General features: G+C 40.5%; 1 protein-coding gene across 1 annotated transcript in view; it reads left to right on the forward strand.

Annotated features, from left to right (window-relative positions):
- The window catches only part of LOC126174592 (prenylcysteine oxidase 1-like), a 74,072-nt gene that overhangs the window by 29,537 nt on the left and 18,683 nt on the right, over positions 1–25,852 (forward strand). The window contains exon 4 of the mRNA XM_049921047.1: positions 20,473–20,681. Coding sequence (XP_049777004.1) covers positions 20,473–20,681 — 209 coding nt within the window. The remainder of the gene's footprint in view (positions 1–20,472; positions 20,682–25,852) is intronic.

The following is a 25,852-nucleotide window of genomic DNA, read 5'->3' on the forward strand; positions in this document are numbered from 1 at the left end:
CAAGAGCAAGAACAGTGGCAGTCCAAGCACTGAACCTTTCAGCATGCCATAGTTAATGTTTCCCTCACTCTTAATTTAATCTTATTCCTATCATATTATTTGCTAATGTGACACACTTTTTTTCTATTGCGTGGATATGGCTCCATCCATAGGGGGAAGCCCTTTAATACCATAACATTTTAATTTCCATAGCAGAATTTTATGATCTACACAATCAAAGGCCTTTGCAAATTCACAGAAAATGCCAACAGAGTAATTTTTGTTGTTTATTTCCATGCAGAGTGCAGTGCACTTGATGGGGGGTGTGGTGGAGTGGTAAGCTGGTGCGCCCAGTTACACACAGGTGGCAAAGAGAAATGTTTTGTTTAACTTCAAATATGTATCATATCATTAGCAATGAGAGGCAGACATGTCACACTCTGGTGACACTGGCTGGCATTGGCTCGCAGGTGGCTGGCTCCTGCTATGGAGAAGAGATGCATGCGTCAACACCCTGTGTTGCTGACATCAGGTCGAGCAATGGCTGGTGGTTTGGCAGTAGGCTGTAACCTTGACATCAGCAGCCCTCTCCTAACAAATTTCACTACGAACTGGGTAACAACACTACAATGCCTTTCTCCAGAGGGAGGACCCGGCCCTTCAGTACTTGTTGAGGACTGCCTCCACCCTTGATGTATTATAAAAAATTACACACTCTCAATATTATACTAGAGTAACAATTTTAAAGCGTATACACTTACATCAATAAATTACATAGCTGTTTCCCAAATTCATTATGTGCTAACAAATTCATTTTTCACTGAAATCAATACTGCGTTATTTCTCATAACTTACTATAGCTGTTGTTACCTTGGAGTGTCTCCCTATACTGCTTAATCTCTCATCTATCAAGGGCCCCTGCTGTGTTCATTATCTCAAATATTACAAAACATATTTCAATGGTAGGTCTCTTGCCATGCCCATGCACAAACATTCCAGACTTAAAAACTAAAAATGACACTTATGTGAATGTAGGCTTTCCTGGTGTTTACTGCTGATGGAGATTTCCTCAGTAAAAATGACACTATTTCTTTCTTAATAAATTATCCTTAACATGTCACCTTTGACAGTACACAGGCTGGCTCTAATTAAGCTATTACACTTGGCACCCCATTTGTCTATCTGGTGGTTTTTTAATTGTTTGTTTAGGAACAACTTTCAAAACTTTGTCCTTGCAACAAATTCACCCTTTGGCTTCCCAGCAAATGTACCTCCAACAGTATCATCATAAGAAAACCACAAACAGCACTACCATTCAAAATACATTGACAAGTCGTCCCACTTACTCCTCCCCTGTAGTACTTATTACAGACTAAATTTCCCTCGAAATGCTTGGTTTTCTGGTACTTCTGCTCATCCGAAACAACTTCCTGATGCCTGGTGGCACTATATCATGCAAATTGTGCCTTAGTGTATTTGTCCATGGTTTAACCGGTTTATCTTGTACAACAGACAATCTTTGCGACAGCTCCACACTGGCAACAGCTTTCTGTTGCCAAAGGTTAACTTTGTCATGATATTCAATCAGAATGTTTACTTTCATGCTCACATTGTACCCTTCACCCACTTCATACTTGTCATGTACATCAGTCGTCACTGTGCTGTAAAAAGCTCACTGCGTGCGTCAGCTGCTTGCCGCTTTTAATCATCCTGTTATTGTACTCTCTGCACAACTTCTCTCCATTTTCCGGAGATTTGCAATAAGCTATTTCCTTCTCCTCGGCATCAGGTGCTTCTAATATCTTAGACTGCTTTGCATTGTCAGATTGCACCTTATCTGATTTGTCTCTTAAAATGCTCAGTATCTCCTATTTGGTAGCACTCTGTGATACTGAAAACCTTTCTCCCTGTGATACTGACCATGAGATGATTACCTCTTATCAGTTATGCAAAACATAAATGAAAAGATGCAACTAAACATGCCACAATCCCAACACTAAATGTTATTTGATTAAATACTGAGCCATATTCCTTGCTCTCCACAAAACACAGATTATGAGAGCACTTAACCGCAACTCTGTCATGTCACTTCTAACTATAACTTAACTACTGTTACCTGAGTGGCTGCTTGTGATTAGTACTACACACTGAAATGATGACTAAACTCAGCTTCATATCCTTAACTGCTACTCATGGTTAACACTTACAAGCTGGTAGACGGTGACCCATGCCTCTTGCCTGTGACACTCATATTGACCATATTAACCAGATGAAAACTAACACTTATCTTACACCTCCTCAAAATATGGCCTGCGTTCATAAAATCCACTGACTTACCATGACACTCACAATGAAAAGGGTGGTATCGGGGGGTGAGGGAGGAAGACTGCACCCACTCCACCTGCAGCAGTAGAGTCAACTTCATTTATGGATGATGGTTGTTGGCATTATCTGTTTCCTCTGCTGTCACCAAATGGTGTGGTGACAGGCTCAAAGATCCCACTCTGTAGGGTACGGTCAGCACTTGGAAATGTGAGTGGTGGAGTGACAGGCTAGTGGGTCCAGTGACACACTGGTGGTCAAGAGAAATGTTTTATTCAACCTCAAATACACATCACATCATTAACAATGTGAGGTAGATGTGCCCCACTTCAGTGACCATGGCCAGTGCCGGCTAAAAGATGGCAGGCTTCTGCCTTGGTGAAGATATGCTTACATAGGCACCCTACATTGCTGATGTTGGGCTAAGCATCATCTGGCGGCTTGACAGGAGGCTGCAGCATTGATATCAGCAATGCTCTCCTAGTCCTGATGCGACAGCATTCTGCTGTGGGACGGCCTCAGCAGGCAACTCAGGCCCCTCTCACATCTATCATGGAGGCAGGTGAAGATTACCATGCACAGGACATGACCCGCCACCCCCCCCCCCCCCCCCCCCCTCCCCCGGCAGGATTCCAGTGACAGCAAGTGCAGACGGCAGGTCGGCACCAAGTCGAACGAGGAGAGTCAATATAGGTGTGGTGAAATACTCCTGCTCTCTTTTATTTACTACCACTGCACAGAGAAGGTTTTAGTTGTAGTAGTCGTCCGGTTCTAGGCGCTACAGTCTGGAACCGCGCGACCGCTACGGTCGCAGGTTCGAATCCTGCCTCGGGCATGGGTGTGTGTGATGTCCTTAGGTTTAAGTTCTAGGGGACTGATGACCTCAGAAGTTAAGTCCCATAGTGCTCAGAGCCATTTGAACCATTTGTGGTAGTCGTCATCATCGTCGTGGTTGTGGTCTTCAGTCCGAAGACTGGTTTAATGCAGCTCTCCAAACTACTCTATCCTGTGCAAGCCTCTTCCTCTCCAAGTAACTACTGCAACCTATGTCCTTTTGAATCTGCTTACTGTATTCATTTCATTGCCTCCCTCTGTAGTTTTTAGACCACACACTTGGCCCCAGTACTAAATTGGTGATCCATTGATGTCTCAGAATGTGTCCTATCAATCAATCCCTTCTTTTGCTCAAGTTTTGCTGCACATTTCTTGTCTCCCCATTTCTACTCAGTACCTCTTCATTAGTTACATGATCTATCCAACTAATCTTCAACATTATTCTGTAGCACCACATTTTGAAAGCTTCTATTCTCTTTTTGTCTAAACTGTTTCTCATCTATGTTTCACCTCCATATATGGCTGCACTCCAGATAAGTACTTTCAGAAAAGATTTCCTAACAATCAAATCTATATTCAATGTCAACAAATTTCTCTTCTTCACAAATTCTTTTCTTGCTGTTACCAGCTTACATTTTATATCTTCTCTATTTCAGCCATTATAAGTTTTTTTGCTGCCCAAATAGCAAAACTTGTCTGTTACTTCAAGTGTCGCAGTTCCTAATTTAATTCCCTTAGCGCCACATGATTTAATTCGTCTTATGTTAGTGTTCATCGTATATCCTCCTTTCAAGATGCTGTCCGTTCCGTTCAACTGCTCTTCAGAGTTGTTTGCTGACTCTGACAAAATTACAAAGTCATTGGCAAACCCCAAAGTTCTTATTTCTTCTCCCGGAGCTTTAATTCCTAATCTAAATTTTTCTTTGGTTTGCTTTACTGCTTTTTCAGTGTACAGACTCAATAACATTGGGGATAGGCTATAACCCTCTCTCACTCCCTTCTCAACCACAGCTTCCCTTTCATGCCCTTCAACTCTTATGACTGTCGTCTGATTGCTGTACAATTTGTAAATAGCCTTTTGCTCCCTGTGTTGTATGCTGCTACCTTCATAATTTCAAAGAGGGTATTGCAATCAACATTGTGAAAAGCTTTCTCTAAGTCTACAAATACTATAAACGTAGGTTTGCCTTTCTTTAACCTACCTTCTAAGATAAGTCATAAGGCCAGTATTGCCTCGCATGTTGCTACATTTCTTCAGAATTCAAACTTATCTCCGAGGTTGGCTTTTATTAGTTTTTCCATTCTTCTACAAAGAACTCATGTTAGTATTCTGCAACCATGATTTGTTCGATTCAATTCAGTTTATTGCTCGTAACATGTAATTTTACATGCACGTGCATTTTCAACTGAGTAGAAAGTTTTTACAATTACAATTTTTTTAGTTTACATTATTTCTTATTGCATTGTAATTCATGATAAATTCAAGTTATAAGGGCATTTTTGGATAAGCCACTGCTTGACTCACATTTTAAAAGTATCCACTGTCAATATCTTAACTTCATTTGTTAACAAGTTATTAAAAGCAGCTCCTTTGACATAGGGGCTTTCTGCTGTTAATCTTCTGTTAACCATATGAAAATCTTTTCTATGCCTTGTTTCATAGCTGTATATATCCATGTTTCCTTTTGTGATTTTAGTGTCTTCTTTCACTAGCATTATAGTTTCTAGTATATACATAAACTGTGAGAATATTGTTGTCTAATGAATAGGGGTTTGCAAGAATTCCTCGTTTTACTTTTGCTACAGTCCTCAAGGCTCGCTTCTTCAGTATAAAAATCCTTTTCATATTAGTTTGGCTTTTCCCCTTCCCACAATACTATTCCATAGGACAAGAAAGGATACACTAATCCACAATATCCAGTCCTTAGGGTTTCAGAATTAAGATATGCTGATAATCTTCTTAATCCATGAAAGTCAATCATCTATGCATAAACCCAAGAATTTACAATCTGTACAGGTTTCTGGCAGAATTTCATCAATCACAGTATTTTGTCTGTTTGGACCACTTGGTTTAAAATGAATAATATTATTTTTTTATATGTTTACTTTTAGTTTCTATATTTCAGAGTGAGCTCTTGCCTTTTCAATAAAGTTATGTATCTCTTCAACTAGGTTGGGCTCATTTTCTGCATAGCAGACACCAGTTGTATCATCTGCATATGTAGTGATCAATTGCTTAGTGTCAAGAGAAATTGGGAAATCATTTATATAGCATATGAATAGGACTGGTCCATAAATGGAGCCCTGAGGAACACCAAAATTTATACACTCCTGGAAATGGAAAAAAGAACACATTGACACCGGAGTGTCAGACCCACCATACTTGCTCCGGACACTGCGAGAGGGCTGTACAAGCAATGATCACACGCACAGCACAGCGGACACACCAGGAACCGCGGTGGTGGCCGTCGAATGGCGCTAGCTGCGCAGCATTTGTGCACCGCCGCCGTCAGGGTCAGCCAGTTTGCCGTGGCATACGGAGCTCCATCGCAGTCTTTAACACTGGTAGCATGCCGCGACAGTGTGGACGTGAACCGTATGTGCAGTTGACGGACTTTGAGCGAGGGCGTATAGTGGGCATGTGGGAAGCCGGGTGGACGTACCGCCGAATTGCTCAACACGTGGTGCGTGAGGTCTCCACAGTACATCGATGTTGTCGCCAGTGGTCGGCGGAAGGTGCACGTGCCCGTCGACCTGGGACCGGACCGCAGCGATGCACGGATGCACGCCAAGACCGTGGGATCCTACGCAGTGCCGTAGGGGACCACACCGCCACTCCCCAGCAAATTAGGGACACTGTTGCTCCTGGGGTATCGGCGAGGACCATTCGCAACCGTCTCCATGAAGCTGGGCTACGGTCCCGCACACCGTTAGGCCGTCTTCCGCTCACGCCCCAACATCGTGCAGCCCGCCTCCAGTGGTGTCGCGACAGGCGTGAATGGAGGGACGAATGGAGACGTGTCGTCTTCAGCGATGAGAGTCGCTTCTGCCTTGGTACCAATGATGGTCGTATGCGTGTTTGGCGCCATGCAGGTGAGCGCCACAATCAGGACTGCATACGACCGAGGCACACAGGGCCAACACCCGGCATCATGGTGTGGGGAGCGATCTCCTACACTGGCCGTACACCACTGGTGATCGTCGAGGGGACACTGAATAGTGCACGGTACATCCAAACCGTCATCGAACCCATCGTTCTACCATTCCTAGACCGGCAAGGGAACTTGCTGTTCCAACAGGACAATGCACGTCCGCATGTATCCCGTGCCACCCAACGTGCTCTAGAATGTGTAAGTCAACTACCCTGGCCAGCAAGATCTCCGGATCTGTCCCCCATTGAGCATGTTTGGGACTGGATGAAGCGTCGTCTCACGCGGTCTGCACGTCCAGCATGAACGCTGGTCCAACTGAGGCGCCAGGTGGAAATGGCATGGCAAGCCGTTCCACAGGACTACGTCCAGCATCTCTACGATCGTCTCCATGGGAGAATAGCAGCCTGCATTGCTGCGAAAGGTGGATATACACTGTACTAGTGCCGACATTGTGCATGCTCTGTTGCCTGTGTCTATGTGCCCGTGGTTCTGTCAGTGTGATCATGTGATGTATCTGACCCCAGGAATGTGTCAATAAAGTTTCCCCTTCCTGGGACAATGAATTCACGGTGTTCTTATTTCAATTTCCAGGAGTGTATTTCTTATACTTGACCTTCTCCTCTCCAGTATTTCTCCATTGGAGTACATAATCTCCATGCACTATTGTCTACCCTTTAAATATGTTTCTAGCAATTGCATGAGCTTTCCAGTGACACCACTCTTCACAATTTTTGATAAGAGCATGTGATGATGTACTCTATCAAAAGTCCTTGAGAGGTCCAGGAATACTCCTGCTGCTTGGGATTTTTCATTTATTTTTTTTAGGTACCTGATGGACAAATTGTACTGCTGGTGACATGGTACTTCGACCTCTTCAGAAACCATGCTGGAAATCACTTAATATGTCAGCATTGTTGTAATGTTCCAAGATGTCTTCAATATTATTTTCTCTATCAGTTTGCTGAAAGTTGAGATTAGGGCAATGGGTCTGTAGTTCTGAACATGCTTTATTTCCCCCTTTTTGTGTGTTGGTTTCACTACAGACAGTTTCAACTTGTCAGGGAACATACCGTCTTTGAGAACACAATTTATTAGATGAACTTATGGTTTTATTAGTTCATAGTTGTTTTTCTTCAATAGATATGGAGAAATTTCATTGGATGCTGCTGATTTTTTGTTTCTGAGGTTATCAATAAGTTGCAGAGTGTCACATATGCTTACTGCGGGTAGTGTACCGCAGTTCTGTTTGTTAGAGGACTCAAGTGTTCTGTATATCCTGTTTCATAGAGACATCATTTTTGACAGAATCTATGAAGTAATTATTCAAAATATTGCTGACTAGAAGAGGATCAGAGATATATTCATTACTCACAGTTAATTGTACATTATTAATTTTAGTTTCTGTTTCATTGTTTCTGACTTTAATTACAATTGACCAGCAAGTCTTTGAAATGTTATCTGAACCTCGTATCTGTTGGCTGATTCTTTCTGATTTTAATCTCCTGACTTCTTTGCAGTACTTATGTTTGTACTGCTTGTAGAGTTCTTTATGTAACTCTGTTTGGTCAGTTTGTGTAAGCTATACATGTTTTCCATTTTTTTCTCTCAGATCTTTTGTTTTAAAATCTAATTGCAAAGGTTTTGATTTTGAGGGTTGATTTTTCTGGATACTCACTTTTTTTAATGGCATGGCTCTATTTAGGTGCTCAGTTGTAATTTGTGTGAACATGTTACATTTATTGTTGACCCCAGTGGTAGTCATAACTGATTCCCATGATTCCTGGCTTAAACCATGTCTTAGTGTAGCAATGTTGTTTGCAGATAATATTCACCTGTGCATGTACATTTTTCTTGGTTTGAATTTGGTATTACGTTTTAGCATTAGCACTTGGCCTAAATGATCTGTGAGGTGACCATTTATTACATCTGTTGAGATGATGTGGTAATAATTTGTGATAGCATGATCAATTGAACTGCTATATGTGTTAGCTATTCTGGTGGGTACTAGTCCAAGAAGATCTTGAACCCCATAAGACAGGATACAATCTGTAAAACATTTTCTTTCCTGACCATCATGTAGTGTTGATGTTCAGATCACCCTGTATGACAAGATTTACAGTTCTGCAGCCTGACATTAATTTACTTAAAACTCCATCGAGTGATTTCAGAAAAGCACCAAAATTTCCACAGGGTTATCTATAGACACATATGCCAGAAAGGAACAGTCCAAAATGTGATTTTAAGAATTGCAATTTCGAAATCTTTGTCAACACAGAAATTGTTCCCCCATAGCACTTTTTTCCATGATGGTTATGAACTTACATTTTCTTGAGTAGTTGGGAACACCACCACCTTTATTGCGTGTTCTGCAGTAGAACGTAGCTAGATTGTGGCCTTCTAATTTGCAATATTGAATGTTGTTCCCTGTTTTCGGGTGATCTGTAACTATTACTACATATGGAGCTAGATTGTGGCCTTCTAATTTGCAATATTGAATGTTGTTCCCTGTTTTCGGGTGATCTGTAACTATTACTACATATGGAGATATGATAAATGATTCAAAAGCATCTACTTTGTTTCCTAAACCCTGTACATTATAATCCAAAAGTAATAAATTATTGTCATGTGGTCTGACTTCTGTTTGAGGTGCATATAAAACACATACATTTACATCTGATGTTGTGCTGGTGGAAGGTTTCCTTGTCTTAAAAAAAATATTGCTCTTGTCCTGCCAATGTATTGTTTTACTGACCTGGCATTTCTCCAAAGTATTTGTTATTTTTGTCCTTGAGAGGGATAGCCTCTGTAGCACAACACAGTACATTCAATTTGCTGTTCTCTACTTCTTGGATCCATTTTATAACTGAGTCCTTCCCTAGTCTATTGAGATGTAAGCCATAGGATGTTTGGAATCTTCTTCCTACACAGCTTATGTCCACAAATGTAGCATTTTCGAATCTCATGCATATATTTACGATTCGTTTATTTGCACTTCTTTATTTACACACAACCAAATTGGCAAGTCATCTCGATGTGGAACAGAGAAGACGATCACATTTGAGCTTCTCAGCTCATGTAGCCTTCTTTTAAGTGAAATTACTAGCCCTTTCATTTTGTTTTTTGCTACGTCATTTGTTCCCACTAAGAACACAAAAAAGTCGTTATTTGTTGTTGCTGTTTGCATTTCATGGTTCATGGAAGTCACTGCCTGAGATTTTGCACCTGGTTTCACTATGCTAGTTATTTTTTGACTGCTTCTAGACTGAAATTTGGCTGCTATGTTTCATCCTTGACTATCTGCAAATAGGTGTATTTTACAAGCTTTTGCTGGTTGATGATAACTGTTTTTACACCTGCCGGTACTTGGATGTTTCATAGTGTCACTGTTTATTTTGTCTTTTTTGTCTGTATTAGTCGATAATCCATCTTGGGGGAACACTTGATTTTGATTCACTGTCGACGACTACACTGACGATTGAATTGTTGTTCCCCCCCCCTCCTGTGGTTGAAAATGACTCTGTCATGCTTTGTTTTTGATGTCCTTTTTCTCTGCATGTGCTTTGATGCAGCTTGTTGAAATATCACAATCTACAGTTAAAAGCTCTTCAAAAGGGTTTTCGTGCACAAAGATTGTGTCATCGGTACTTTTACCGTTTATACGATTTTCCAGTTCTTGCTTACTGTTTTTGTAAGTGACTTTAGTCCACTTTTCTCTAGCAGGCGCAATGCATTATGGAACTTGTCAAGTATTCCGCTCACTTTTTCCAAGCTGAAAATTTGAGATATCCACTTTGAGAGCACTGATTATAAATTGTAAGCTTGACACACATTCGTTTAACTTCCTGATTTCATCTTTAAAATTTGCACATGCCTTCTTTTTAACACCAAAATTAACTCTTTTCCTCAGAGAAATATGTCAAATTTTCACATTGGCCGCCATATTACAAACATTGTCAGTTATTAAACTGATAGTTCGGTAAGTGTCGTACCTGTCAGCAACTTCTTTCTTTGGAAGTGGAATAATTAGATTCTTCTTGAAGTTAGATTGTATTTCACCTTCTCATACATCTTGCACACAAGTTGGAAGAGTTTTGTCATGGCTGACTCTTCCAAGACTATCAGTTATTCTAATGGACTATCCCAGGGTCTTGTTTCGGCTAGATCTTTCAGAGCTCTGTGAAATTCTTCTCACTGTATATCTAGATCTTCATCTAGGTCCACTTCCCATTCTATAATGTTGCCTTCAAGTTCATCTCCTTTGTACAGACCCTCTATATGCTCCTTTGTACAGACCCTCTATATACTCCCACCTTTCAGCTGGCCCTTCTGTACTTAGAAGTGGTTTTCCTCTAAGCTCTTTATATTCATACAGCTGCTTCTCGTTTCCCCAAGGGCCTCTGTAATTTTCCTTTAGGTGCTATTTATCTTTCCCCTAGTGAAATGTGCTTCTAAATCCTTACATTTGTATTGTTGGCAACAATCAGATGAACAGTCAGTTCAGACAGTTGTTGGAAAACAATCAGCTCATTTGGTTGTAGCTTTATGTATCATTTAAATTATTCATTTGTTCTTTTGAATGAAACCAGTCTTAGGGAGCAACCAAATGGAAACAAGCAAATCAGTCGGTTGTAGCTCTTGTGTATTCGTTGGATTATTATCCATTCGTTTCTTTTGAGGGAAACCAATCTGTGGAAGCAACCAAATCAAAACAGTTGACAATCCTGCATACTGGCTGAGTTATTTATTCTTTCTTTTCAAGTGAAACCGCATCCGGCCATCCTGATTTAAGTTTTCCGTGATTTCCCTAAATCGCTCCAGGCAAATGCCAGGATGTTTCCTTTCAAAGGGCACGGCCGATTCCTTCCGCGTCCTTACCTAATCCGATGAGACCGATGACCTCGCTGTCTGGTCTCCTTCCTCAAAACAACCAACCAGCTAGTCTTTTTAACTGTAGCTAAGTGTGCTGCACACTCGACATCAGCACCCTGCTGCTGCCAGGGCCAGGGTAGCAGCCGGCATCGCAACTATCGCAGATCCTAGTAGTGCTGCTTGTGCCGGCCACCACACTACCTTCTTGTGCTGGCTGCACCCCTGTCCCTGGCAGCAGCAGGAGGAGGCTATGCCAGTGGCACAACCCACCTGCCCCCAATGACCATCACACCCATGGAAAATGGTGAAAAACTATTGGAGTGAAATCACTCAGACCCAGAGACTGAGTGAAAACATTCATATAACAGCCACAGCCGATGGAGACTTGTTTCAGTCGGTTGTCTTGCGTTGAGTGAAACCACTTAAACATGGTGAGTGAATGAAAACATCCATATAGCTGACATGGCTGCAGAGACTTGTTTCATTCATTTGTTTCATCTGATTGAAAAAAACCAACTGAAGAAACAAAAAGCAATCTGTGTGTTGTTGAAAAGTCAGTTTCCCCATCACTATACATTTGTCCTCTAGCCATTTTGCATTTCCTAGCAATCTTGTTTTCTAAACATTTGTATTCCCCCTTTGCCTGCTTCATTTGCTGCATTTTATTTTTTTCATTTCACCCATTAAATCCATATCTCTTGTGTTATCCAAGGATTTATACTATGCCTCGTGTTTTTACCCATTTTATCCTGTGCTGCCTTCACTATTTGATCTTTTAAAGGTACCCATTTGTCTTCCACTGTATTCCTTTCCCCCGTTCTACTCAACCATTGCCTAATGCTCACCCTGAAGTTCTCAGCAACCTCTGGTTCTTTCATCTTACCCATGTCCCACATCCTTAATTTTGTACCTTTTTTCAATTTCTTCAATTTTAATCTGCAGTCCACAACCAATAAATTGTGGCCAGAGGCCACATTTGCCCCTGGAAGTTTCTTACAATTTAAAATCTCATTCCTAAATCTCTGTTTTACCATTATATAATCAGTCTGAAATGTTCTGGTGTCTCCAGTTCTCTTCCACATATACAACCTTCTTTAATTATTCTTAAACCAAGTGTTAGTGATGATTAAATTATGCTCTGTGCAAACTTCTAGCAGGCGGTGTTCTCTTTTATTCATTTTCCTGAATCCATATTCACTTGCTATTTTTCCTTCTCTTCCTTTTCCTACTATCAAATTTCAGTCCCCCATTACAATTAAACCTACTATCTGAATAATTTCTTTTATATCATCATAAAATTGTTCATTAGCTGCGGAGATAGTTGGCATACAAATGTGTACTACTGTAGTAGGTGTGGGCATCATGTCTATCTAGGTTACGATAGTGTGCTCACTATGTTGCTCATAGTAGCTTTCATGCATTCCTGTTTTCTTATTCATTACTAAACTCAAATGTGAAGTATGGAAATGTTAACAAAAAGGATGTTTACTTGTTCATCAATTTTATGAACGCCTTTGACTTGATCTACAGGCAAAGCCTTTGGAATATAATGATGAAATTTGGATTTCTGATTAAACTTGTAAATCTTTGTAAAATGTGTGGATCATAACATATGCAGGGTGTTGCTAAATGAAATAAAATGTGGCCAAAATGTTTGGACCAAGACAGGAAGGGTCTCTGCCCCTCTTCTTCTTAATGTAGCTTTGGAGAGGGTTGTGAGAAACTGCCCACTGGGATCATCCAAAAAAATAAAGGTGTTAGAATACGCAGATGGTATTAATAAAAGATATTTTATCAGATTAAGCCTGGAGAACAATGATACATACTTACAAATCCGAAAAAAAACATGTATTGTGAAATTTCAAACAAATAAAAATTACTTCTAGGTACCAGATGTGGAGTTGAACAAAACAACCAATCATTTCTGATAATCAGAAAACATAAATTCGGACCCACTGAACTGTTCAAAGTTCTGCATGCAATGATTGATGAAGAAAATCAGAGAAAGTAGAATTGAAAATGAGACTACAAAATGCTAACTGTGTTTACTACTCCATACAGAAACTTCTAGGTTCTGATGTGGCTAGGCCAACTAAAATGAAGCTACGTAAAGCAACCCACAGATCAGCCCTAACCTAAGAAGCAAAAACAAGGAGTTTAAACTGGAAGAACACCGGTTAAAAGTTTTTGAAAACAAAGTTTGTATGAAAATTTGCAGTCCATATTATGGTAACAAACCACAAAGCTGGAAGAGAAGACACAACACCGAAACCCACATGTTATCACAACAAGCAATAACAGTGAGACTAATAAATTCCAGAAACTTCAGTGGAAAGGCAATGTGATGAGAAGGCCATATGATTACAGTAATATTCAAGAAGAATACCAAGCAGGAGACTCAGGAGAATATGACTATATGAAATTAAAATAATACCCAAAGTGTGGCCATTAATAATAATAGGCAAGAAGTAGCAGAAGACACAGAAGCTTTTGAAGGCAACATGTCAGATTGGCATAGGATTGTCAAGTCCTGTAGCAACCAAGAAGTACAAAAAGAAGAAGAAGAAGAAGAAGAAGAAGACGTTCTACTAGAATTATGTTCATGAGGTCATATATTGTATACTCTTGAAGGGAAGCCACTATGGAAGCCAGACTGAGCTATTGTTAAAAGATTATTCTCAGAAGGTGGTTCAGTACTCTGTTGAAAGCTAGTTTCTCAAAAAATTTTGTGAGCAGGAGAAGGAGGGAGATTGGTTTCCATTTTTGCATATTTCTGTCACTACTACATATTTCAGCTTTCAGGATATATTCCTTGTCTCATTGACTGATTACAAAAATAACTCAAAGGGGCAGCAACAAGTGAGCATAAGGTTTTGGTACATTGGCTGGTATATCATCAGTGCCAGAATAGTTAATACTTTTAAGTGAGCTAATGATTTTTGTATTCTCTCGAACAACTCAGTTGGCAAAACTGATGTTCGATGGTGGAGTACACATTGCCTGTCTAGCAAGAAGACCACAATGGCAATAAGATTTTTGTACTTTTTTATACTTGTGGTACATTTGAGAACTCAAATATCAATCACCCAAAGCAGTCAATGCAACTCTCAGTCATTCTCAAGAAAATTGGCTTTGAAATTTTTTGAGAATCTGTTGTTATATCCTAAAGCAAAGCCAATTTTTTGTCCAGTAGTGTGGTTCTGTGGTAGAATGTTTGCCTGCCACACAGAGGGGCCTGGGTTCAACTCTTAGCCAGTGCCAATTTCTAAAAAAAAAAGGTGCATGTTCCGTGAGCATTGTCCTGAAGCCTAAAATATATAAAGATGGGGAAAAATCAGTCTTGTTTCAGCATTCTTGTTTCTAGTTTTCTTCCCTACATCATTTAAATATGAAGTTCATCAAATGTGTGCTAATTAACACATATCTGTCATTTTTATTAATATAATTATTTCTAATTATATATTGCACACAAAAATCCAGTATTCATTGCAAACATGAATTCTTAATTACCAATTTTTTTATAAAATATTATTAACAAAGATTATATAATTGGATAGATAAGAAATCTACTCACCAACTGGCAGCAGAATACGCACATAAAAGACTGTTGGAATTGGCAAGCTTCTGGAGTCAGTGGCTCATTCTGTAGGCAGAAGGGTTGCTGCCTTTGTTGATCAATGCCTGCAACCCACAGGTCAAAGACTCCCCTTCTAAATCAAACATACCAACCATTTCCTAGATCGTCTGAAATCCATGCCCATCCCACTCCCGCCACACACCTTGCTTCTCACCACTGATGCCACCTCCATCTATTACAATATCCCCCATGTACATGGTCTGTCTGCTGCTGAACATTTCCTCAGTCAGTTCCCACCTAATTCCAAACCTATGACATCCTTCCTACTCACTTTAATCAACTTTATACATACCAACAACTACTTCACCTTTGAGGGGCAGACATACAAACAGACCAAGGGTACGGCCATGGGAATCAGGATGTTTCCTTCCTATGCCAGCCTTTTTATGGGTCACTTGGAGGGGGCTTTCCTGGGATCTATAAGTCTTTAGCCCCTGGTTTGATTTAGATACATTGATGACATCTTTCCCATATCGACTCATGGTGAGGCTGGCCTGCTAAAATTCCTGGAATCTCTGAATACCTTCTCCCAATTAAATTTCACATGGTCCTGTTCAGAATCCCATCCAAATTTCCTTTATGTGGATCTCATCCTCACTGAAGGGCAGCTACACACCTACGTCCACATTAAACCTACCAACAAACAGTAGTACTTACATTTTGACAGTTGCCATCCTTTCAAAGTCAAACATTCCCTCCCATACAACCTTGGCATTCAAAGCAAACGTATTTGTTTGGATGCAGACTCTTTACAGCAATACACCACCATTCTCGCCTCAGCCTTCACTGCACATAATTACCCCACCAGCCCATTTAAAAAGCAGATTTCCCATCACATCCAATCCTGGTACTGATGATCCCTCCACAAAACAGCTTCAGAGCACACCATTAGTGACTCTGTATCACCCTGGTCTAGAATGTGTTAATCAGCTACTTTGACAGGGCCATGACTTCCTAAAATCATGCCCTGAAATGAGATTCACTCTGTTTGAAATTTTGCCCACCACACCTAGAATAGCTTTCTATCACCCTCCCAATCTCCACAATATTCTTGTCAGACCCTATCCTCTCCTGCACCCATCTCCCTGCCCTGTGGCTCCTACCCCTGTGACTGTCCCCACTGCAAGACTTTCCCTATGCACCCTTCTACCACCACCTATAATAGCATGGTAACTGGCAAAACATATATTATCAAACGGAGAACAACCTGCGAAATGACACGTCATATACCAGCTATTATGTAAACTCTGTTCAGCGTTCTAAATCGGCATGACTACCACCAAATTATCAATTAGGATGAATGGGCACAGGCAGAGGGTGTATACTGGCAACTCACAATGTCCTGTTGCAGAGCATGTTCTACAACATGAAATTCATAACCTTGGCGCCTGTTTCACCACACGCACCATCTGGATTCTTCTCCCAGACAGCAGTTTCTCAGCACTCTGCAGGTGGGAACTACCACTACAACATGTTCTTGATTCTTGCCACCCGCCTGGCCTTAATTTACATTTATTTCTTCTGTTTCAGCATTTCTTCACTGTAACTACCCTTTTCTTCACTCTGTTTTAGTTTTCTATATCTTTCATTGTCTTTCCCATCTATTTTTCACCGCCCACCTCTGTTCTGTACAATGCACTTAGCTTTTCACTCTTATTAACTCCACAATGTTTTAGTAGTAATCTCTGTCTTGCATATCACCCTGTCTTCCACCTTTAAGCTCTCAGGTTTTCAAATCTCGTCTGATGCAGTTCAAAACAATCAGTCTATCCTTCTCATCCCATACAGTTAAGTCTCCCCTGACTGCGGTTCTGGGTGACTTTCCCAAAATCTACTCCTTTTCCTATACCTCTCCAGTCCCTTTCCTTCACCCTTCTTCCTTCCTCTTCAACCCTTCTGTCTGAAGAAGGAGCCACTGGCTCTGAAAGCTTGCTAATTACAAGTCTTTTATGTGTGTGTTCTGCTGCTGCTTGGTTAGTAAATTTTTTATCTATCCAATTATATAATTTGGTTATAATAGAAGGAAACATTCCACGAAGGAAAAATATACCTAAAAACAAAGACGATGTGACTTACCAAATGAAAGTGCTGGCAGGTCGACAGACACACAAACGAACACAGACATACACACAAAATTCGAGCTTTCGCAACAAACTGTTGCCTCATCAGGAAAGAGGGAAGGAGAGGGAAAGACGAAAGGATGTGGGTTTTAAGGGAGAGGGTAAGGAGTCATTCCAGTCCCGGGAGCGGAAAGACTTACCTTAAGGGGAAAAAAGGACGGGTATACACTCGCGCACACACACACACATCCATCCACACATATACAGACACAAGCAGACATATTTAAAGACCTTTAAATATGTCTGCTTGTGTCTGTATATGTGTGGATGGATGTGTGTGTGTTTGCGCGAGTGTATACCCGTCCTTTTTTCCCCTTAAGGTAAGTCTTTCCGCTCCCGGGACTGGAATGACTCCTTACCCTCTCCCTTAAAACCCACATCCTTTCGTCTTTCCCTCTCCTTCCCTCTTTCCTGATGAGGCAACAGTTTGTTGCGAAAGCTCGAATTTTGTGTGTATGTCTGTGTTCGTTTGTGTGTCTGTCGACCTGCCAGCACTTTCATTTGGTAAGTCACATCGTCTTTGTTTTTAGGTACAATTATATAATTTTGTCAATAATTGATTGTTTTCATTGTTATATTAACAAAGATTGTTTTTAAAAAACTATGAATTAAGTTTTTTCATATTTATGTAGTCTAGCTTCATGAGAATGCTCAAGGAACAGGCACTTTTGTTTAAAAATTTACCAAGGCTAGGAATTGAACTCAGGCCAATCATGCTGTAGGCGAGCATTCTACCACAGAGACCCATGGGGCATTGAAAAAATAACCTTCCTTTGGGGCATTAAAGATGATTTGCTTGAGAATTTTTTAGATACACACTAAACAACTTTGTCATTGATACTTGATTTCTGAACTTCATATACCATAAATATTTAAAAAGTACAAAAATCTGATTCACAAGCTGCGACATTGTTGCAAATAAAACAGTGACCCGTATACACAATAAGTTTCCTTTAATTTACGTCTATGGTCACAGACTTTTTGTTAACAGATTATTACCAGTTTCGGTCTTTAATGACTATTATCAGATCTGCAGCAGAAATGGGAAAAAATGTAAATTCACTCGCAGATTGTCTATAGCTTAAAAACAATAAATAGACCATAATGAAAAGTGCTACTGACAAATATATGCATTTGAGCGCTTTAAATATGAAGAGGCATACCTGTTTTATAAAAACAAAGTCCTGATGTTCTGCAGCCATAGTGTCATCGTCAAATGTTAAATGCAGAATCAGCACCAGCATCGTCAAATATATGTAAATAACATCATATGTATGAGTCGTGTTGTCCGTAGCACTACTGTTCAAAACAAGCTGCCATACAGTAGCCACAAGATGTTTGTGTTGCAGGTTCACCAGGTGTCACTAATGTCTGCATACACTAGTTTTCAGTAATTAATTGAACAGCGCAAAATAAAGGGGGATAGAATAGTTGAAGTCTGTAATAAGCTTATAATGTATTAAAGGCATTACAGTATCCCCCTTAGACTGTCAGAAATTCTGTTTTGTATGTTTCTAAATCTGTTACTGAATAACATTGCTCAAATAGCTTTTCAGTGCAGTATTCACTGAGGTCTGTGGACTTGGACTTTTTTTCCACTTTTTTGTGTATGCAGCCATTCCACCTTTCCTTATATTACATCTACAGTAATGTGTTACTTACTTGTATGCATCTAGGTGCATCTGTTCAGTTTCTCTGACTTTCAGTTGATGTTCTGCTACGCATAGCACATCTGTAGGAATACCTTTAGATTTTTCAGTGACTTGTATTGGTATTAGAAACTCATTTTCTTAATGAACAACTTCTTACATTTTAATGGACAAGTCATTATTATTATATGACTGTTAACTCTTTGTAGCAGCTGTGTCTATAGTTATTCAGCAACTCTATCTTTTAGAAACATTCATCTTAAAAGAAATGCACAGTGAAAATATTGTAAATTGCAGGGATTGGACAGACAGTGATCTGGCTGTACTGAATGTGTCTGGAAATTAGTCACGCAAGTAACAGTCTTTTGCCAGACACATTCAGGTATAGACTATGCCATTTGTGGTGCGACTGCATGGGGGCGATGTATTGATCATATCCACTTGTGATACCCCAAACCATTCTGTTGAGCATCTTGTGAAGCTCTGCATTTACACATTCACACAGGCATGTCATATCACTCTTAAGAGTGCCACAATCTTCACACAAAACTTTTATGAGGACTGTTGAATCAATTTGATCCTTGATGAATCAGTTGCTGTGTACTGTACTGTTTCTTGGCTTATAAAGGAGACATAACAACTTTGCTCTTAGTGCACAGTTGCCCACACCAAAACTGAGTTTATTGTGTGATTTTTCTCCCTGTAATTCTAGTATAGCTGGTTCTTTATTAGACACAGTTTCTTCAGGAATTAATGACCTGAATATTCTGAGCCTTTCATTGGATGGTTAAACATGATGCAGTTTTGTCCTCCTCACTGTGGTGTCTGCACATAGGGACTTCTTTCTGTAGGTATTTCTTTAACTTCCCATGGCCAGTCAATGGCCCTCCCATTAGTTTAATCTGTCTCCTATTCTAGTCCAAGATGACAAACTTCTCTTGAAACCTGACTTTGGCATTGTTAGCTTCCCACTTTTCTATTTTGGATCTTAGTCCAATATTCTGCATGATGCTTCCTAAACCAGCTACTTAGTTTTCTTCTTAGTGATCTAATGGAGTTGTTAAAGCTATCCTGGCCAGTCTGTCAGATTGTTCATTGCCACTGTTTCCTGAGTGACCAGGGACCCACAGCAGGTTTACACCATTGCTTTTCCCTAGCCTCACACATGCTTAATGGCAGTCTCTGATAATCTTTGATCTACTTACAAAGATTCAGAGCTGTTTGGATGAATGTAGATGCCGTGATCTTGTAGAAACTACACAGATTTTCCTCTACTTGCACTCTGATAGCAAATATTTCCAGCTGGAACACCATGAGCATCTTCCCTAAATAGGTTGCATTTTCATCTGTTTTCCATCCATCACTAAAGTAGACTCTGTTTCGTGGAAGGTATTTAGGTTTGTTCTTCCACTGCTCCTTATTTCTAATTATTACCTTGAAAGGTAAGCTGGAAGTAGTTGTACAATCAGTTGGCATTTTCCCTGACAATTCCTATCTTTACTGCATCATTCACTGTATTGGTGTGGAATTCTGGATTTTCTAAAGGTTTCCAATTATTTCGAGTTTGTAACTGCATGCCCATTCTGCTGCCTCCATTGTAACTCAAACGGCATGTCCAGCCTGGTCTCCATCCCAGCAGTGTGTCTGTTGCTATTTCTACCTGTTACGTCTAAGTGGGCCAATCTCTTCACCTTGCCAAGCTCCTTAGCAGCTGCCTTCTGCTTTACTTTATTCCACTGTTCTGTAGCCCCATAACTCATCATACGTCTTACTACAGTGGTGTGTATATAGTACATGAGGCATTTTTAGCCAGTAAGTTCTTTATTCCTTTATCAAAATAAAAGTATTAATTATGTAATGTGTGTGTGTAATTAATTAATTAGTGAACTATTCTCTGTTTGTTCTTCCAGGATCTATGGACTACAAAAATCAGGATTTGCATTTCCAAGTGTCAATGATTTAATGGCAGGAACAGATTTAGAACTTGCAGAGGCTCTGCATGTGTCACTTAAGGAAGCACTTCTACATGAGGGATTTTCCAAACTGCTGATTGATGAATTAGTAACAGCAGCAATTGCTGTAGACTATGGTCAGACCACAGATGTCCATCAGTTTGTTGGTGAGTTAAAAGTTAATTGCTCATAGCTGTTAAGAACGCACAGGTTTGATGTTTGTTACAAATGTTAGGTACCTGTTTTTGACACACATACACTAACCTTTGTTAGTAATGTTATTGACTCATGCAGGTATAAAGAGCATATCATAAACCTTTATAATTAAAAAATATCTCACGTGTAGACATTTGGTTATACATTTTGGCCAGTCTTGCCAATGGTACACAGATCATTATTGTATCTATGCTGCTCAACAAATTATTTTCTCTCATAGTAATAGTAGTACTAGTATAAAATATAGTTCTTGTTAGTATGAAAAGTGGTGTGCCTATTGGAATGAAATTTTCCCATCTTCTTGGCTCAGAGTTTAAATGTGAAACATTCCAGCAATTGGTGGAGAAGGCTGAAAAGACCAGTGTGTTTCACAGAATTTCAAAACAGCTTCAGTCTGCAGCATTGTTCCCAGGACTGACACTGTCCCTCTGGCCCTGAGTTAAGTGGAAGGCATGTACCAGAGATTTTCAAGGTTCTGTAATGTGTCAGCCCCATGCTGTGACTTCCTAGACTTGCATGATAGGGCTGAGAACCATAGGGTCCTCCTGAATGGGTCAGAGTTGCACTACACATCTGAGGCTATTACAACTTTAAGCTCATATTTTCGTTACATCCCATGAAAAATGCTGATGTGTTGAACCTTGCCAGCATTCTGGAAGTGTCTCCTTTTATTTGGTATTCGAATATTATATTTCATTTGAAAAGGGGCAATGTTTGGTAATATTTAAAAGAAAATATGCTTCACTGAACATTTTTTGTTGGATGTCAAGTCTAACGAGTCACAGAAGTCAGACAGTAATTAGTTGTTTTGTCATAACAGTGGCAGATGCCACAATTTGCCTAATAGTTAGATGTACAAACAACACAAAAGGTGTAAAGCTAACTCTGTTGTTGTCATTCAAAGGTGTTATTTTTTATGGACATAAATCTGTATAAAACACTAATATCACATGTTTAATTTATTGGTTTTTATGTTGTTATTCATCATGTGCTCACATACATTGTCGAACCTCTGAACGGTACTTCCATTTCATTGTTACAGTGTTTACGTTGGGGCTTCCCGTCATGTAGGAAACAGTCATGCTTTGTTGCCTTGTACATTTTTCAAACAATGCATCGTTTATGGGGTTGTGAAAAGTCCCTGGCGATCAATGCACCTGCTTACTTTGAGGCCAGAAAAGAAAAGTCATGAGCAGTTCAGTATCACAGCTAGTAATGAGAACATCTGAATGTTTCAGTATTAGTGAAAGTACACTGAAGGGAATTTCGAGAGAATATAGAGAAACTTCGTGTCTGTATAACCAAAAATGAGCTGTGGCAGGAGACAATTGTTTGGATTGGATGAGTTTACACAAAGGAATCATAGAAGGAAAATCCAAAGCAGTTTCTATCTGTAGTGGGCGTATTGAAAAAGTTGAAGACTGAAATGTAAGACTTCTCTGAAATGATTGAAACAACTATTTGACATGCTATTCAGAAATGGGCTTCAGATACAAACTGAGTTGAGGGAAAATAACTGAGTACCAGGGAAAAGAGATGAGTTCTTGCATAAAGTAAGAGACTTGTGAAACACTGAATGGACTGTATATTACATTGATGACAGTTGGTGTAGTGCAAATCATTCAAGAAAGTTTGGATGGCACGAACAAAAAAATACCTTATGCATCAGAAAATGTATACTGTAAAAAATGCCTTATGCATCAGAAAATGTATACAGCTGTCAAGGAGAAATAGAGCATTTGACTGTTTTCTGGGAATCGCCTTAATGGTTAATTACGTCATTTTATGCTCATAACATGGTTATTTCCCCTCTTGAAATTCTGTATTCTTTTATAAAAATGGAAATGAAATTCAAATAATTTGAAAGCCCACTAAAATGCTCCATTCGATTCATATGATGCCTGTGACATTACTGCTACTTCGCTGTTCCTATTATCATAAAACTTGTTCACAGTGATGTCTTGTTGTTGAATTTACATTTCAGATAACTGATTACAAATTGCGTGTATTGCCACACTATACAAGTACATCCATAAAAACTCTTGAAAAACTGTTTTAGTGTGTCCCAAAGAATGAGAAGGTGTGTAAAAAGTGGCTGCACTGCTCCAGCAAAATGCCACCACATCGATGCCCAAGTTCCCTTAGTTAATTAAAAAATACAATGACATCAAATTCTTAGTAAAACTTATTGTTATACTCACTTCATTGTGCATCATTTGGTAGCTTGATTGGTAAGAGTGATGGACTATCGAATATGTGAAGATGATATCCATAGGTTGCTGGTTCGAATCCAGCCATCAGAAATATTTTAACATTTTGTAAAACAAATTGACAGTCCTTTTATATGAAAACCAAATCACAATTACAAAACTTCACCACACAGGTTAGAAATGTAGTATATTGTTTTTTCTTGGCATTTGCATGTGCTTACATTTGCAATAGCTGTCCTCATGTGTAACGTTCAAAAAGATTTTTCTAGTTAATGTGACCACACACTATTTACTTTTATTAGAAACCTTGTGTTCTTTTAAAATCTTTCTACTATCTAATTAGGATCCTTATTGTTTAAGTTTTTGAAGTTTCATCAGCTTACATAAGATGAAGTTAAGTCTGATGTTAGCTTACACTCACAAACAGCATAGCCCTTATTTTGTGTGTTGTATGTGCTTTGTATCTCTCCGCATGCAAAACTTCATCATCCTTCACCACATTGTACTGTGGGAGCATGTTGATATCTTCACTGCCAACTGAGCTACCCAAGCATGACTCACGCCCCGTCCTCATAGCTTTACTTCTGCCAGTACCTCATCTTCTACCTTCCAAACAGAGCACTTGCCCGCGAAAGGCAAAGGTCCCGAGTTCGAGTCTCGGTCCGGCACACAGTTTTAATCTGCCAGGAAGTTTCAAATCAGCACATACTCCACTGCAGAGTGAAAATCCCATTCTGGAAACATCCCCCAGGCTGTGGCTAAGCCATGTCTCTGCAATATCCTTTCTTTCAGGAGTGCTAGTTCTGCAAGGTTCGCAGGAGAGCTTCTGTAAAGTTTGGAAGGTAGGAGACGAGGTACTGGCAGAAGTAAAGCTGTGAGGACGGGGCGTGAGTCATGCTTAGGTAGCTCAGCTGGCAGAGCACTTGCCCGCGAAAGGCAAAGGTCCTGAGTTCGAGTCTCGGTCCGGCACACAGTTTTAATCTGCCAGGAAGTTTTAAATAAAAGCTGTCTGAAAGCTGAAATTGACAGCAGTGAGTGTTCTGAGGTAAATATAAGACTATTTAGAAAGAAAAGGCCAATGGGAAAAGGAGGTATTGTATATGGCCTAGTAGGCAAAAATCTCAAACCCACTGAGACAAAAATTGACACTGTATGCGAGCTCAACTATAAAGGTCGCCGCATACAGAACACATGTGCAAACAATTTGTCGATACTACTGGAATGTTTGGGATCATGAGCAAGTTGAATTTGATTACCAAGTGAGTATTATGAAAATGTTCCATGAACTCAAATGGGAATCCCTGGAAGGAAGATCATTTTCTTTTCATGAAACACTATTGAGAAAGTTCAGAGAACTGACATTTGCACAGACTGCAGAACAATCCTACTACCACCAATAGGATGCGAAGATAAGATAAGTGGAATCAGGTGCTCATGCAGAAGCATATAGGCAATCATTTTTCCTATGCTTCATTTGCAAGTGGAACAGGAAAAGGAATGATTAACAATGGTACAGGGTGTACCCTCCAACATGCAGCCCACAAAGGTTTGTGGAGTATGTGTGTAGATGCAGATGGATTGGCTAAACTTATGTAAGGTTAGCATAAACATATACTACCAGATATCCCCCCAGGGGGTCCACAACTCTTTTGTGGATACGTGCGTAGCGAGCACGGGACCCCGAGTTAATGTGGCCTTCCTTCCTTTCTGGGCTGCATACCTTCCCTTTCCGCATCCTTCCCCATCCCTATCTTCGCCCCACCTCCCCTCACCTCTGGCTCTTTCCTTTCCTTCCCTTTCTCCCCATCTGGGAGTATGGTTTGTGCCTACGTCCGGAGACGGACGCTCGTAAATGTACTGCATTCTTCGCCTTCCTTGCTTTTATGTCTTCTTCCTTCCTTTGTCCTTCTCTTTTCCTTACCTCTTCTCTTTACCCTTTTCTCCGCTGCGGCGTTTGAGACCTCTCTTCTTTCCTTTCCCTTTCTCTTTCTTCCTCCCTGTGCGTGTCTGAAGGCCGACCCACGCCTTTTGTGCGTAGCCGGTGACGGAGTAACGCGTAATTCCCCACCCCGGGTAGACAGGTAGGACACGTACGTACCCCCTGGTAACGGCCAGGCCCAGGGAGGGGTGATTACCCGAGCTGATACCTTCCGAAAGTGCCGATTGGTCCCTCCGTCCGTTTGTCGGGAGGTGTGAACAATCACCTAAGGCGGGAGTGCCCTCAGAGAGGGCACTCACAAGGGAGGAGCGCGCCATCGGAGACGCCGGTAATCATGGGGGATTCTTCCGCAATGGTTTCCTCACCTTCCACTATGTCTGCTCACAAACGTAAGTATACTGAGTCTCAGCCACAGACGATTCTTCCATCGTTGCCACAGTTCCTTGTTGTTTTTCGGTCTGACGAAGGTCACGACTTCTCCACAGTCAACACTTTCATTATTCAGAAAGGTGTCGACGCAATTGCAGGTCCTGTAAAGTCTTGTTCCAGATTACGGAATGGCACCCTGTTGTTAGAAACACACAGTGCCCTCCAGGCACAAAAATTGCTGCGTACTTCACTGCTCCACACCTTCCCTGTCCGGGTTGAAGCACACCGCACTTTAAATTCCTCGCGTGGAGTCGTTTATACACGCTCCCTCGATGGATTGTCTGACGAAGAAATTCAGCACTACCTGTCTGACCAGGGCGTAACGGCAGTTCATAGAGTAATGAAACGGGTTGACACGAACATCATTCCAACCCGCACTGTCTTCTTGACATTTGACAAAGTTCAACTCCCATCGAAAATCAAAGCAGGCTATGAGATAATTTCCGTTCGTCCTTATGTCCCAAACCCTACGCGTTGCTATCGGTGTCAGCGGTTCAATCACACCAGCCAGTCCTGTTCCAATCCGGCCAAATGTGTTACGTGT

The sequence above is a fragment of the Schistocerca cancellata genome, chromosome 1 (genome assembly GCF_023864275.1).
Source record: "Schistocerca cancellata isolate TAMUIC-IGC-003103 chromosome 1, iqSchCanc2.1, whole genome shotgun sequence".
In the NCBI taxonomy this organism is placed as follows: domain Eukaryota; kingdom Metazoa; phylum Arthropoda; class Insecta; order Orthoptera; family Acrididae; genus Schistocerca; species Schistocerca cancellata.